Source organism: Podarcis raffonei, chromosome 5 (assembly GCF_027172205.1).
Source record: "Podarcis raffonei isolate rPodRaf1 chromosome 5, rPodRaf1.pri, whole genome shotgun sequence".
NCBI lineage: Eukaryota > Metazoa > Chordata > Lepidosauria > Squamata > Lacertidae > Podarcis > Podarcis raffonei.
The window spans coordinates 49,134,188-49,149,069 of record NC_070606.1 but is presented as its reverse complement, the minus strand read 5'-3'; the positions used below and the strand labels follow the sequence as shown (position 1 = coordinate 49,149,069).

General features: G+C 44.2%; 1 protein-coding gene across 1 annotated transcript; it reads right to left on the bottom strand.

The window, feature by feature from the left end:
- Window positions 1–1,752: 1,752 nt before the first annotated feature.
- Window positions 1,753–10,755, bottom strand: PRDX3 (peroxiredoxin 3). Its single transcript, XM_053389054.1, has 7 exons — window positions 10,630–10,755; window positions 9,847–9,967; window positions 7,759–7,900; window positions 6,586–6,721; window positions 4,464–4,567; window positions 3,034–3,199; window positions 1,753–1,911 (listed from the first exon to the last, which is right to left on the bottom strand). Exons 1-7 carry the CDS (start codon window positions 10,672–10,674, stop codon window positions 1,858–1,860), a joined length of 768 nt encoding a protein of 255 aa, XP_053245029.1. The 5' UTR covers window positions 10,675–10,755; the 3' UTR covers window positions 1,753–1,857.
- Between the last annotated feature and the right edge of the window lie 4,127 nt (window positions 10,756–14,882).

Below are 14,882 nucleotides of genomic sequence, written 5' to 3'. Positions count from 1 at the left end.
TCAATAATATGGACTGGCAAAAGCACAGAGGAATGCACTAAGTGGGCAGTTCTTTTACACTGCCAGCCCACTCCAAACACAATAAGGCCGATTCAAACATGCTTAACGCATCAGCGTTCAGCTCACAAAGGACCACAAAGGTAAGCACCGTAATTCAGTAGCTGACCAATTGTTTTGCCTACAGAAGATCCCAAGTTTATTCCCCGGGTATCTCCAGATAGTTGTGAATGTCCCATCTGAAACCCTGAAGAACCACTGTTAGTGTAGGCACTATGTTATACATGCTTTATATGAAATATTTATTTGTGAGATGAAAGTCACCACTGGATGCTGTCTTCATCTAGTGCTGGAATTTCTTCTTCCCTCAAGGAGCAACATTGAGTTAGTCATTGCAACTGTATTTCCCTCCCCCACCCCAAAATCTGTTTCAACTGCAGTTTAGCCCAGTGCAGCCTTCTCTTGAGAGCCCAGAGGTACCCTTTCCCACCCAAAACTGAACGATTCTACAGTAACCGAATGTGTGCTCATTATAAACTTTCCTATGAAGCCCAGTTGTATGAGTGTGTATTCACAAGCCCCACTGTGTTAAATTTAATTATTAATTTAAGTAATTGTGCATAACTTTGTGCATCAGGCAGAACAAATTCTCTGAGGACTGCCTGCTATTGCCGCCGTGATGACATGATTAGGGGTGAATGCGTATTTTCTTGTAAGAACATATGGCCAAAGGCTTACCTAGCCCAGCATCCTGCTTCCCAGAGTGGTCAGCTGAATCGGAATCCCATTGGTAGGACATGAAGACAATAGCCTTCCTCTGCTGTTCCCTAATGACTGGTATTCAGAGGGGCGCTGTCTCTTATTCAAGAGGTAGCATATAGCCATCATGACATGTCTCCAAAAGATGTGGTGGTTGCCACAAACTTGGCTTCAAAAAGAGGAATGAGTTTCCTTCATAGATTGTCATCTTGTTTCCAGAAGATGAGAGTCATAGTTCGAACCTCTATAGTTCTGTTTTTCGGAAGTGTCTTTAATTCATAGCTGCATATTTTGATACAGATGTTCAAGATCATTCTAGAAACAAGCTAGTAATTTGCAGACCCATTAATGGATCGACTCCATAATTACAAGCATACCATGAAATACATGTGAAAGTGGCAATAGACAAAGTCAGCTATTCAACAATTTCATAGAAGGCATGAGTCTGTTGAGCAACACCACCAACAAAGATTTTTGGTTCACAGCTTCACCTTGGGTTTATTTATAAAAGAAAAGCATTAATCCTTCACTTTATTTCATCCTATAGGTGTCCCATATTGCAGGAGTTTAATCACTTCAATTATCAGTTCACCATTCACATGTTGCATTGGCTTTCCTTGTAGAGGTGCAGGAGTTAAGCCTTGCATTTATCTGTGCACAAAACATATACATCTGTAATACATCCCATCTATGGCCAAAAGAAAAGTATGAGCTGTTTAGGTGGAAAAGGCAGAACCTATTGGGATGGGGTTTGTTTTGTTTTAAAAATCTAACCAGCTCCTTAAAGAAGGGGAAGCCTGCAGTTTACCTTGTAAGCAATTCAAAAGCATGGATATATCCCAGATTTAATATGGGTAGGTAGGCATTATTTTGTTTCTGAGTATGCTGCATGTAAGAAACACCATGAGTGTTGCTTAAATCCACTTGGGGACAAAGTCACTCATCCCTATAGTAAACACCTTGCAAAATATAACAACTTTTCCATCACAACAGATATTAAAATAATTTTAAAGTTTTATTACAATCATAGTTGCTCTTTCTGGAAGTCAGCTTTGTTTGGAGGAAATGTAGTCTACTTCTACCTCATTATTACTCATGATCTTACTTATTTACTTTCTCAAAATACTCCTTTGATTCTTCTGGATTTGGCTTGATCTGCAAAGCAAAAGCATTAAAACAGAAGATCAGTACCAAATTATATTCATTCCAAACAGGAGTTAAATAAACGATGCCCTCTATGGTGTTAGAACTAACAAAAAATGTTAAAAAGAACAGTTGGAAGAAATATTAAATCCTTGTCTTCCTTATTCATGCTAACCAAGCACACATCCAGACAAAAATTAAAAAAATGAAACATTTAATATTATTTAATGACACTGAAGTTAAATGATATTTCATGGGGAAAGTGTGAATATGGTAGGAGGAGAATCAACTCCTACATTCAAAACATAAGCTCTTATACAAGCAACTACGCTTAGCTAGGTTCCACTAATACCAGATGGAACTTGCATTTGTGGAAAGACTGTTAAGACGAGTTGTCAGCTTCAGCTAGCTTTGCATTCCCAGTCAACATCCTTTCATCGTACATGGTTTACAATTTTCTATGTGGGCCGGTTGCTCAGAACTGTTCTTTGTGTGTTCTCTAGCCACAGATGATAAATGGAAAGGCTCTATGGGAGTGTTTGATCACGCATCAAGTAGGCTGAATGGCTGGTGTGTATCAAAGCACTAGCAGTTGTGAATTTGCAGGGGTTCACTGGATGATGAGTCTTATAATTTATTTGAAAAGATGAATACCTTCTTGTAATATTCTGGAAGTGCAAGGGTAAACCCTGATTTGAAAGCCTGTTGATACATGTATATAGGATGCAATGTCGTGCTTTAACACACCTCACTCCAACAAATAACTCAATTGAGTGCTAGCACATCAAAGCTGCTGTGACACAAGTGCCCGATACAAAAGGCACTGCACCAATGTAGCATGACAGATTGTTATACCAGCAGAAGACATTTCTTTCTAATTCTGTCCAGTTAACAGGGTAGCAACTTACCTTAATAAAAAACTCAGATAGAAAAATGCATTATTTTGTAACAAGATTTCAGAAAAGTCTAGATTAGCCCCAAAGCACATTTATGTATTAATTTAATTAACAGTCATTAATCAGTTAATCTATTTTCAATTTCAATAAGCTCAGATATGAACCCCTCCCGTATAGATGATAGGAGGCTTGCCAACAATTACATTAATGTTTGTGAATGTTAAGTTTGCCAACGCACCGTGGGGGAATGTGGAGTCCAATCTGCTGGACAGACTTCTCCATGCGTTTCTACAAACTGGAACGCCTTCACCAAGCGAAGTGTTTCCTCTACGCTTCGACCAACAGGGAGGTCATTGATGCTCAAGTGCTTGATAATTCCATTAGGATCAATTAAAAAAAGACCCCTTCGAAGAAATAAAGCATAATTTATAGTTTAGCACTCCAAAGGGCACTTGCTGTAGTTGTTTTTCAGTTTGAAATGCATACCGGCTGCACACACAGGTATTCCCCATCGCATTGGAGAGCAGCTATAATGGTAATGGAACTTAGTATTTCATAGTTTTGTAGAACTTAAATATATTTGAGGGATTCTAGTGTTCCCTGTATTTCATGGTGTTGGTTGCACTTTAAAGTATTTTACAGCTCAGCAACAGGATGCCAACCTATACACCAGAGCTTTCCAAATTGTGTGTCGGCTGCAGTGGGTAGGTGTGTCGCACGAACGCTCTCCATGCTCCCTCTGGGGCTGGAAATGGGTTAGTTTAAGCTCCCGTTTGCTAATAAAACTGAATTACTGAGTCGCAAAATGATGCATGTCCAAAAAGTGTGTCACCAACATGAGAAGTTTGGAAAGCTCTGCTGTACACTTTGGCAACACAAGGCACAGTAGAAAGCAGATATCTGAAAAAGGCTTTCAACTGACTGACATTAGCAGAGGAATTTTTCTGGGTTCCAACTCTCACTATGCATACATTATACCAAGAATGTATCTTGTCTCTGATACCAAATACAAACCAAGCCTTGCACAACCTCTAGCAAGGATCCCACCAAAACATTTTAAAAGTGGACTCTCTCTCGCACGCACTCACAGAGCTGAAACACACGATTAACAGACTTGCTTTGATTGGTCTCTACCAGCACTGAAAGAGGGATGTTTGAATACTCCCTATTAAAAATGGGTGGTATTGACACAAATAAATGTGTGAGCAGAGCAAGTTCTACTTGTACAACAACTTGTTCACCTTGGCCCCATGCATACTCTGCAACATACCCAAATCTTCTCTGGAGGGTTTGGGAATCCCCCAGAACAATTTTAGGGGGGGACATGGAGGAGAAGGAAGTCCCACCACTGCTCATGCGGAAATCCTTCTCCTAATGCAATGACTCACTTAGTGCTATTTTGGACACAACCCATTTCCTGTGCACACAAGGTTCTACCATGTCAGGTAGGCGATCAGGCTAGATGCATCATGGAAGGTTTGCTAAAAGTATGCTTAGCCAGCATAGTTTATCTTTAAAGTATGTGGAGTTTATAGCTAGCAGACCATCCACTGCTCCTCTGAGCTTAAGCACATTTAGGCAACCCCTGTCACTAAAAAGGAAGCTTCAGCCTTAGTGCAGTCCAATTACAGAAACGCTAAAGGTAGCTAATAGATAAATCTCTCTCACCTTAATGCAAGACCAGGCCCTTCCAAAAGCACACCATAATCTCGAGAGATCTGTTTCGTTAAGTCTGACAGAAGTGGGATATTCATGTGCCCCAAGCCGCCATTCTAAGAAAGAGAAGAAGAGGGAGGGCATCAGTTTTCTTCAACTGGAGACTGTCCATATCAAAACCTTGCTTCAAAGCATTGATAGAGAACCTGTGGTCCAACAGCACCTGTGTGCCTACAACTCCCATCAGCCCCAGCTGGTACGGCCAACAGCAAGGAGTGATGGGATCTGCAGTCTAGCAACATCTGGAGTGCCACAGATTCCCTGTCCCTGGGTTAAAGAGACTCTGTGATGGGAAGCTTCAGACACATTAACTCCAAGACACATTTAGTCGTCTGGGGAGAGGGAATCAACCATGGGTGGCAGGTGGATTTTCATGAAATGCTCTATTGTTGCTTGATGTAGGTTTAAAGGCAGAAAAGCAATAAGCATAATATGAATAAAGGTATATACCATTCATGAAAGAGGCTCCAAAGTAAAGTGGAGTGCCTTCACTAAATGCAAATTCATAAGGAGATTATCTGCCTACTGTTTATCTACCTACTGTTTTTATATACAGGGAATAAGTCCAATTAAAAGACTTAACAGTTGGTGTGTGATTATTGAATCACAAAATAAATGGGCAATAATAAAAAGCCCCTTTCCCTCTTGTGTTTAGTGAATCAAATATACCAATGGAAGAATTAAATATTTCAATTATTTGCTTTTATATCTCAATGATGCAATAGTGCTGTTACTTATCATATGCAGACATGTAAGCCTTTCACACTGCATTCATAGTTATTAGTATTGATGGGTGCATCTACTGAATTTCACAACATTTCCAGAGCTATGAAGGTAAACAACATATCCTTGAAACAAGGCCGACAAACTTCATTAAGTGTTCCCGGGTCCGTCTCTTGTTGACCTTAGGTGATCCACTAACACTTTACTTTTGCAAATACTTATGCATAAATTTCTTCACATGAATACACTGGCTTCAAGGCTGTGGGACACGTAAGCAAAGTGAGGCCATTTATAAATGCATGCAGCCGGTCCCGTCTGTGCTAAGGAAACGTTTTGCACAGTAACGCAGCGTCATACAGCATGAGGATAGACTTGTGTTCTGGAAACCTCTGGTTACAATTGTTATAAGGAAAAAAGCAATCCTTGTAGAAGAGGGCGGTGCCAAAGGACTTTATTTCTGCTAGGGAAAATATTCATAGACACCCACCCACTTTAGGAAGGCATGGGTGGAGGGAAGGAATTCTCATAGTTCAATCCTATCCATTTATTCCAAGGAAAGAAAATATAAACATGATAGAAGAATAGCAGTTATGTGTTTCAAGTGAGCAACATCGTTTTTAATAACATCAGGCCCAAACTGAACGACTCCTTCCTAAGGATTCTGAAATCAGGGAAGCAAACTGTCTCTGTAGCCTAACTATCCTGCAACTCTCCAGCTCCTCAAAAATTAGGGAGGAAAGCACCCTCCCACTGAAGTAAATGGCAAAGCTCATTGATTGGGATGTCTATGAATGGTCCCGAAGTTTTGTAACCATAGAATGATGGCTGGTTAAAAATGGAAACAAACTTGTGGACATGCATGAATCCAGGTCTTGTGTACAGAGCACCAAACTATAGCTGAACATTACATCTGAACCAGGTCTACCCTCAATCTTATTATTCCCCAGATGCATTTCAAGGTGATATACAGTTAAAAAAAAAAAAAATTAAAAAAATTAAGCAAGCTAAAAAAAAGAAAGAAAATAACACACATAAAGCCAATATATTGCAGGTAGTGGACATACAAGTTCATCTGATTCACTAGATATGTGAGCATGTAACCAGTCATTTTGTGAGGGCTCCCCCTAGAAGCTTCTTGCTTGCCTAGATGGGAGGAGCAAGGGATGTGTGTATGTAGAAAATAGCCTTCTGCACAAAGGTAAAAGTCACACCCGTTGCTCCACCCACTTTTACCTCTGGCCCTGTTCCCCACTGGCAAGTGGCCTTCAGAAGGGAATTTGGCCCTCAGCCTCAGACAGAAGTTTTATCACCCTTGCTTTATATGAAAAGCAGCGAAGTGTCCAGTCTGTACCTTTCGTGGTGTATTTATCCAGGCGAGGTGAGTAAAGTGAGAATCCACCGACACACCAACTACCTCGCAGTTCACCTGATGGAATTCGTTAGCTTTGTCGCTGAAGGCGACAATCTCTGTTGGGCACACGAACGTGCTAAGGGGAAGAAACACAGCAAGAACGTGAAGGGGGAATGAGCCAGCCCTGATTCAAGAATGCACCTATTTTTTCCCCACTGCAAATTCAAACAGAGAAGAGGAAAAGGTATTTGTTCATCCCGGGCATAAACCCAGCAGAAGGGGGGTAGGGAGTTTACAAGCCCTCGTGGTCACAGACTTTTAGTTCAAAGGAAAAAGCTCAGAGGAATACTGTCATTCTGCCATGAAACCATGTTGAGAAATTTAGCGTCAAGACTGGAGCTCTATTCCCTGTCAATAGGTTTAACAGATCTTTTACTCAGACAATTTTATCTGGCATTCCTAAGGATCCCAAGTTGAGCTGTAGGCGGCAGCATTCTTCCAAAGTTTGGTGGCATCATCATCATCATCATCAAGATGAGCCACAGCACGACTCCAATGAGAAGGAAGCTGGTGACTTACATCTAACAAGATCGTATGGCTACCCAAACTATGCATGCTGGCAGTAATTTGCTAGTCAGAGGCATGCTTTTCTCAGTTTTATCCACCAAAAATAACTAACATTCCTGCCCTCTAGCCACTAGAAGTACTGATTCCATGTTTGCCAGAAATGCTCAAATGGTGGGCATTAATGTTCTTCTATTTTGTGCAGAAGGACAGGATCCTCCAAAAGTTTAATTTCCCTTTGTTACAATCCACCATACGTGGATGTTTCTGTCTGTTCCATTCTCTGTTGTGAAAGATACAGCAAAAAAGTTTCTATACAAAGAAATATATATATATATATATATTTTACGTAAACACATTAGTCTTCTATGTGAACCCCACCCCCAAGCAACACACCCACTCCCTGCCTTCAACAGGCATTGGTAAGACAGCTTCTAGTTCACTTCTTATCATTCACACCTTACATAAAAGGCTCAGGCTATCCTGCACAAAGATAGGCAGGATTCAAACGAGAACAAGTTAACTGTTTTGCAGATAAAGGGACTCGCTAGTTAACGGAGTGTAGGCGAAGTCTGTATAAAAGAGATAGAACATATAAGCATTACTTACAAGTCCAAAGGGTAGAAGAAAAGAACCAGATATTTTCCTTTAAAGTCATCTAAACTCAGCTCTTTGAAATCCCCATTAACCACAGCTGTACCCTTGAAATAGGGAGCATGCTGGGTGACAGCAGGAACAAACCTTGAAGAACCTAGGAGAAGTTAGATAAAGCATGTAATAGAGGCATTATAGAAGAAAGAAGTGTAACCTGCAAAGAACTGCCGTACTCCACACTGTTCGGGGTGCCAGCCAGTCACAGATTCTTCCAAGACATACCATTCCACCGCTAAGTATCTCGGTATTCATTGGTCTATTTTCCAGCCCTCCACCTTATAGAGATTTTGCCTTCCTTCTTCCACCACCTCCACCCCCAAAGAAAACTTCTGTAAACCTTGGGGATCCCTGAAACCGGCTGATACTCTCTCTCATATGTGGATGCCATTTTGAACCCATAAGGATCCATACTCAGAAAATGGATTACAGTGGTACCTCGCAAGACGGAAAACTCGCAAGAAGAAAGAGTTTTCCGTTTTTCGAGGTGCTTCGCCAGACGAATTTCCCTAAGGCCTTGCTTCGCAAGAAGAAAGCCCATAGGGAAATCTCCGGGGACCTCTTTTAAAATGCTGGCGGTCGGGAGCAAAGACTTTCGCCCACTGCCGGTCTTCAGAAGAGGTCCTGGACCTCTTCTGAAGGCCGGCGGGGGGCAAAAGTCTTTGCTCCCGACCGCCTGCCTTCCCGGGATAGTGGAGAAGCGCAGCGCGTTTCTCCGCTATCCCGGACGGCTTTTGAAGGCAGGCGGGGGGGAGCAAAGACTTTCACCCACCGCCGGCCTTCCCGGGACAGCGGAGACTTCTCCGCTGTCCCGGGCAATCTTAAAATGCTGGCGGGCGGCAGCGAAGCTTTCGCTGCCGCCCGCCAGCATTTTAAAATCGCCCCAGGACAGCGGAGGCTTCGCTGCCGCCCGCCAGCATTTTAAAATTGCCCCGGGACAGCGGAGAAGTCTCCGCTGTCCCGGGGGCTTTTAAAATGCTGGCAGTCGGCAGCAAAGCCCTCCTGTCCCCGGAGCTTGCGGGGCGGGAGGTGGGGAGAAGGGCTTTTCTTCCCACCGCCAGCCTTCAGAACAGCCTTCTGAAGGCTGGCGGTGGGAAGAAAAACCCTTGTCCCCCCCCCCACCCCCAGCCTTCAGAAGAGGTCGGGGGACAGACTGTCCCCGGACCTGGTCTGAAGGCGGTTTCCATAGGAACGCATTGATTGATTTTCAATGCATTCCTATGGGAAACCGTGCTTCGCAAGACAAAAAACTCGCAAGAAGAAAAAACTCGCGGAACGAATTCATTTCGTCTTGCGAGGTACCACTGTATTAACATATGAGAAGCCTATTTCTTGGTGTCAGTTTTTATCTCAACACTATTTCAAAACCAAGCCTTTACAGATAGCCTGGAATGTTTATGCTCTGTAATCAGGCCGTGGAAGGAGAGAATTTGGTAAAGAATTCAGTATTGTAGGGTGTGGGTTTAACTCAACTTATTTCCGGGTTTCTGACGCCAGTAAACTGCTCTCTATCTTACACGCTTTGCCTTTTGGGAATATTTTGAGGATACCTATTAAGGATTTGTCCGTTCAAGCTCCTAGAACTGCAACTCCTTACAACTCCCTTCCTCACACACACAGTTCTGAAGTCCAGAAGTAAGCAGTCTAAAGTGTGTGCATGTGGGAGGGGGGGGAGACATGCACACTAATGCACGTTCCTGAACATCAAGGCACATGTATGTTATTTTCACATATTACAGCTGGCAAAACTCCTACTGAGCTGCCAGTAACGCATTCTGGGACGATGATGGTGTTTCTTCAGCAACAAAATCTCCTTTAAGCTACTCCGATTTTAAATCACTGCAGAACCAACTGGACAGTAGGCCAAATAAATAACATCACACGCAGAGCAGGCGACGAAGGATCTTCGGCATTATCTTGGGAAGGAGAGCATTCAATGGAGCGTTAATACAAACAAGCTCCTACGTGCATTTACTTCTGAGTAGGAGAGTGCAAGATCGCGCTGTGACCCCCACCACAGCGCCCTCCAACCGGCCGCACACTTACTAGTGCTGAAATGCCGCCGAGGAAAAGCGGGCGCCGCACCGTCCGCGCACTTCCGCCCTCCTGCAGCCGCGGCGGCTGTAAGGCACCTTCCGGCAGCGGCGCACGCCCTCCAGGGGAAGACCTGGAAACAGACGGCGGGGAAACGTTACGGGCAAAGGTGGCGTCCAGGAGCCTCACTGGACCCAGATCTAGGGGTTGCACGAGATGCGCCCTCCCCCCAAAAAGTTCCCCGCCTAAGCAGAGCTCCTGCAACTGGCAAATACCCACCCGCGCCCCCAAATTCCCCAACACGCATTGGCAGGCTGCAGAGTTGGAGAGAGAAGCACAGAAGTGCCCCAAACACTTCTGGGGGCAGAAGGGAAAAGGGGGCTTCCGATCTGGAAAAGGCAGGGAACCTCTGGCTTGACTCTGGTTAAGTAAAAAAGTGTCACGGCGCAATAATAATAAGCATGATCCGTCCGCGCCAGCCTTCGAGGTGGAGCGAGTTGCCAGCGAACCCATTTTTAGAGGGCAAGTTCGGGTCCCCAGGGCAGAATCGGTTTTAGCCTTGGGAACGGGGCCGGTGGGACTAGTCAGTGGTGCGGATCTTTCCCTCGTGCAGACTGCACTACGCCTGCAAAAGTCAATATAGTCTATCTAGAGGGAGGGGAGCAGGCCTTGGAAACGGGAAAATGCGGTTCCGGAGGCGCAACGAAGGCTCCGCAGGCCTCCCCTAGCGCCCGGGATCATGGCTTCGCCGGGACTTGCGGAACTGCGACGGAGCAAAGCGGGGCTGGCACTTACCGAGGGCCTCAGTAACCTTCCTAGCGCCCCCGTGACAGCAGCCATTTTCAGCTCCAGAGAGGGACTGGCCGCGGGAGGCGGAACCGGCCTCACGCTCCGCACATGGAGCGCCAGGGGTGGGGCTACGAAACCTGTCGCCCGGGGCTGCGGCTTTGGATAGGCGCAGCAGCGGGAGGGGCGAGCCTAACGGCGCGAATGGGGCGCCCAAATAGCGAAGGGCTCCGCAAGAACTTGAAGCTGAGCCCCGTTGCCCAGAGAAAGAAGCAGGCTTGCAGCGCGACGCGCCTACGGTGGGTGCGTTTCAGGCAGACTTGAAACTGCTTCGTTTTGCACGCAATCCTGTGCATACTTCACCTCATCCCTTCCCTTTTTAAACGTTTATTTATATACATATATATATTTTCCATTCATCATCTTATCGTTTTTTTATATAGACTTCCCGACTTATCTTTTATTGACATCCTGTTTCATATTCTTTGGTTTCCTACATCTCCTTATGTTTCTTGATTCTTTTTTCATTCTTTCTGATCCCTTATCTTGTCTACTGCTGATCATAGGCTTATCCCAACTGCTAGTTAACCTTGATAACCACCCTTTAAAAAGTATTCTTCAAGATACTCCCACTCACTTCTTGTCCCCTCCCCCCATCATAATTTCTTATTTTGGCCACCAGACTTGTTAACTCAGCAAACACTATTAATTTCTGCAACCATCGATCCTTTGTCAGATAAATCTTTTCTTTCCAGTTTTTTGCCTAAGTTATTCTTGTGGCCACTGTTGCATATAAAAATAAATCCCTTACTTTCCCTGGTATCTCTTCCCCTATTATTGCCAGCAAAAAGGCTTCCCAGTCTTTTTGGGAAGGTGAATTTAAGCATCTTTTTAAGTTCCTCATATACCATTTCCCAACTATTATTTTTGCATGCTTGCATAGCTACCACATATGGTATAGAGAACCTTCTTTTTCTGAACATTTCCAACAAACATTGAATGCTCTCATACATTCTGCTGAGTATACTTGGCATCAGATACCACCTATAACCCATTTTTTTGATATTCTCTTGAATTGCATAGCAAGCCAAAATTTCCACCGTCCACCATTTTCCCCATGTCAAGAGTTCAATGTCATATCTGATATGTGGGGGGGGGGAGTTCTAGACCCTGCCTCCATTTAGTCTTCCTTGCTCCATTCTGAACAGCTTCTTGTCAAGCTAACCACCCCCACACTACTATTCCTCAGTTGGAAGAGGGCCTCAAGGAGGATGTTTTCAGATTCCAGAAAGGAGGTCAGCCATCCCATGAGATCCTGATCAAAGGACAGAGGAGGAATGTCTCTGTGGACATTAAGAGGGCTGCTCCAAACCCAGGGTTTGATTTCAGTAGGAATTAGGAATTCCATCCCCAATGCCTGCACGATACCCCCCTCTCAGCCAGACTCACAGGCCTTCCACCCAATGCCCCCCAAATCCCATCCCAGTCTCTCCTTCTCATCTCACCACTGGCTATCTCATGAAGCTTCTCACCACAATTGCCTCTGAAACCAGATTTTTCATGCAGTACCCTGTCTGCTGCCTCTGAGCAGGTGCCCAGACCTCAGACCAGGAACATCTGGTCCCTGCCCAGTTGCTGAAATGGCAAAAGTCAGGCTGCCAGTTAAGGACAGGAGGGCCACTCTGTATCTGAGACTGTAAGAACTGGGGGCAAACATTGCATGGGGGGGGGGGAGATCTGAGGAATTTAGCACCTGCTATTCCATTTTCTCATATACTAACCCCAGGTAATGGGAAGATCTGCCTCCATGGAGAAAGTGCAATGAGAGAAGCCAAGGAGGACATGGGGAGCAGGCCTGTTAATCTCTTAGTACTTTCCACAAACGGGTATGACAACATTCTTCCTTATTTCCTTGCTTCTGCTTTTATTGAAATCCTATAGTGAGGTGGGGCACCTCAAGCCTGGGAGGCAAAGTGCAGCTCCCCAGGCCTCGCTGGCTAGCTCCTGGGACACTCTCCAGGTCATATGCCTTGTAGGCCACACCTTCTTTGTTCCCCCTCCAGGCCAAACCTATCAGCCCCCTTTCGCCTGCCTGGAATGTGTTCTTCACCTGGGATCATGTTTCTTGCTTGCCTGGATGGAAGTGTGTGTGCATTTGCAATCTGGTGACTTCTGTGCGGCTAGAATATACACTTGTGTAGAGAGGAAAGAGTCACATCCATTGCTCTTCCCACTCCTGCCTCTGCTCCCAGGCGCCATTAGCATCTAGTCTCCAGAATATGGTTCACAAGAGAATGTGGCTTTCCAGATTAAAATCACGCCTCCACACCCATGTTTCATCGGACCCCACAAATTTATGGAGAATGAGGCTACTGAGAGTGGCAAATTGGCATGTAGCTCTGTGTTAGCCTCTAAATGATGCCAGTTCTGGGGATTCACAACAAGAAAAGGGCTCCAGGGTTCATGTCCTGTTATAGGCTTCCTCACACATCCCTCCAGATACCTGGTTGGCCATGGGGGGGGGTGGCTTCCAGCCCCGTCATTTGATGCATTACCTGTCCAGTTTGCTGGATTGTATGACATCATAACAGCTATGAAAGAAGCAGCCAAGATGATCACAGGCTTGGAGAATAGATAGATAGGGAGTTCCCGCTCCATCTACTATTACATCTTTGATGGGGATGTCTTCACATAATGTTGAATTGGTTTATGAAATTGGCAGGAATATTTATAGGGATAGCATGGCTTATGCTTAAAAGAGGTCTGAGAACAGCAAATAATTAGCTTTGTTCACTTCCCAATGTCAACTGGGAAATTTGCCAAACACACCAAAGATGCATCCACCACTTATTATATCATAAATTTATAGACTGCTTAGTATAAAAAACCCTCAAAGCATTTTACAAATATTCTACTCTGCTCCTCCACCCTTCCTCTTCCCCCTGGATCTGGTTAGAGGTTGAAATTAAACTTTGGAATATATAAGGGGCAGCTAGGATCTCTATTTTGGCAGCCAGTGGCAATCCTACTCCCCTCCCCCACTCCAAATTGCATTTCTGGAAACAATTTGAAGGGTTGTGTTTTAAAAAAAATACTAGTGGAATCATTTGGCAGTGGCTGCTTTAAATTAAGTAATGACTTCACAAGAGATTTTGGAAACGGGCATTGTGGATGTAGCACTAACATGCAAACCTCACTGTTTAACAACTATAAAATGCTACGCTTCAGAGCCTGTGGAATGTTTTGAAATAAGAGGCACTGCCCTACTGCTATTGCTAGGTGACTGCAGATTCATTCCATACACGGGGAGAGTGTGTTAGAGTTCTGTGATACGCAGGCTGCCTGCCAGATGTTTTGAATGAGGTCAGCGTACTCCTAACCCGCAGTTATGACACATCATCGAATGTTGAGACAATATGCCAATTTGTAGGGTCATAACCTCATTGTAGCCCTCACAATTAACTGAAGGCAGGCAAATTGTTAATCATTTGGAGGGAGACACTGAAAAGGCATAATGAGCTGCCGGTCAGCAGCTATGCTTACAGATTTTATACTACAGAGAGGAAAACCTAGTTCTTCAGCCATTTGAATGAATATGATGTTGATCAATTTGCATCGACTCAAACTGCTAAGCATGCTTCCACTTTGGTGGTGTCATTTGTTTGCAATTTCTGGTACATCACGGCGAGCAGTAATAAATCTTCAGATGCTGTGGATGCGATCATTTCACTTCTGGTGGCATTAATTAAGATTCAGCTTGGAAAATATTTGCAGACAAATATAAATGTACCCAATTTAGTAAATTAAAAGGCCTTCTGCACCACATTTTTCAAATATCACGTATTCTCTGAAGCTGGGGCACTCAAACTTGATTTAAAAATAATAATAAAAACAAGCACCTGCGTTCCAACAAGAGCTCTGAACTACACAGATGTGCTTGGACGACCCCAAGCAGCCGAAAAGGGCTGTGGACCATCGACTCCCATAATTACATGGATGCAACAGTTAAATATGCAAAGAGGAATGGAGAACAAGTTATTGGAAGGCTACTCCCATGAATAATCCTTATAGAAAGTATTTGTTTCTCATTGGAAATTTTGTCTTGGAAAAAAAACAACCCAAGATTTTTCGCCTTCTCCTGTAGAGACAGGAGACAGTCTGTTACTGCAGTATTCACAGCTGCAGACCTGCAAGCCCACTCAGTTGGTGACTCATCCGCTGCAACAGCTCATAACACAGCCCTTCATTTACCAGTCTTCTTT

What these genes read in the sequence shown, in the direction of transcription:
- PRDX3 (XM_053389054.1), bottom strand. Translation starts at nt 10,674, where the DNA reads ATGGCTGCTGTCACGGGGGCGCTAGGAAGGTTACTGAGGCCCTCG. An exon ending in GAAGGTTACTGAGGCCCTCG is followed by an intron (nt 9,968 to 10,629) that starts GTAAGTGCCAGC and finishes GTCTGTTTCCAG; the next exon opens with GTCTTCCCCTGGAGGGCGTG. An exon ending in GGGCCTGGTCTTGCATTAAG is followed by an intron (nt 3,200 to 4,463) that starts GTGAGAGAGATT and finishes ATTTCTTCGAAG; the next exon opens with GGGTCTTTTTTTAATTGATC.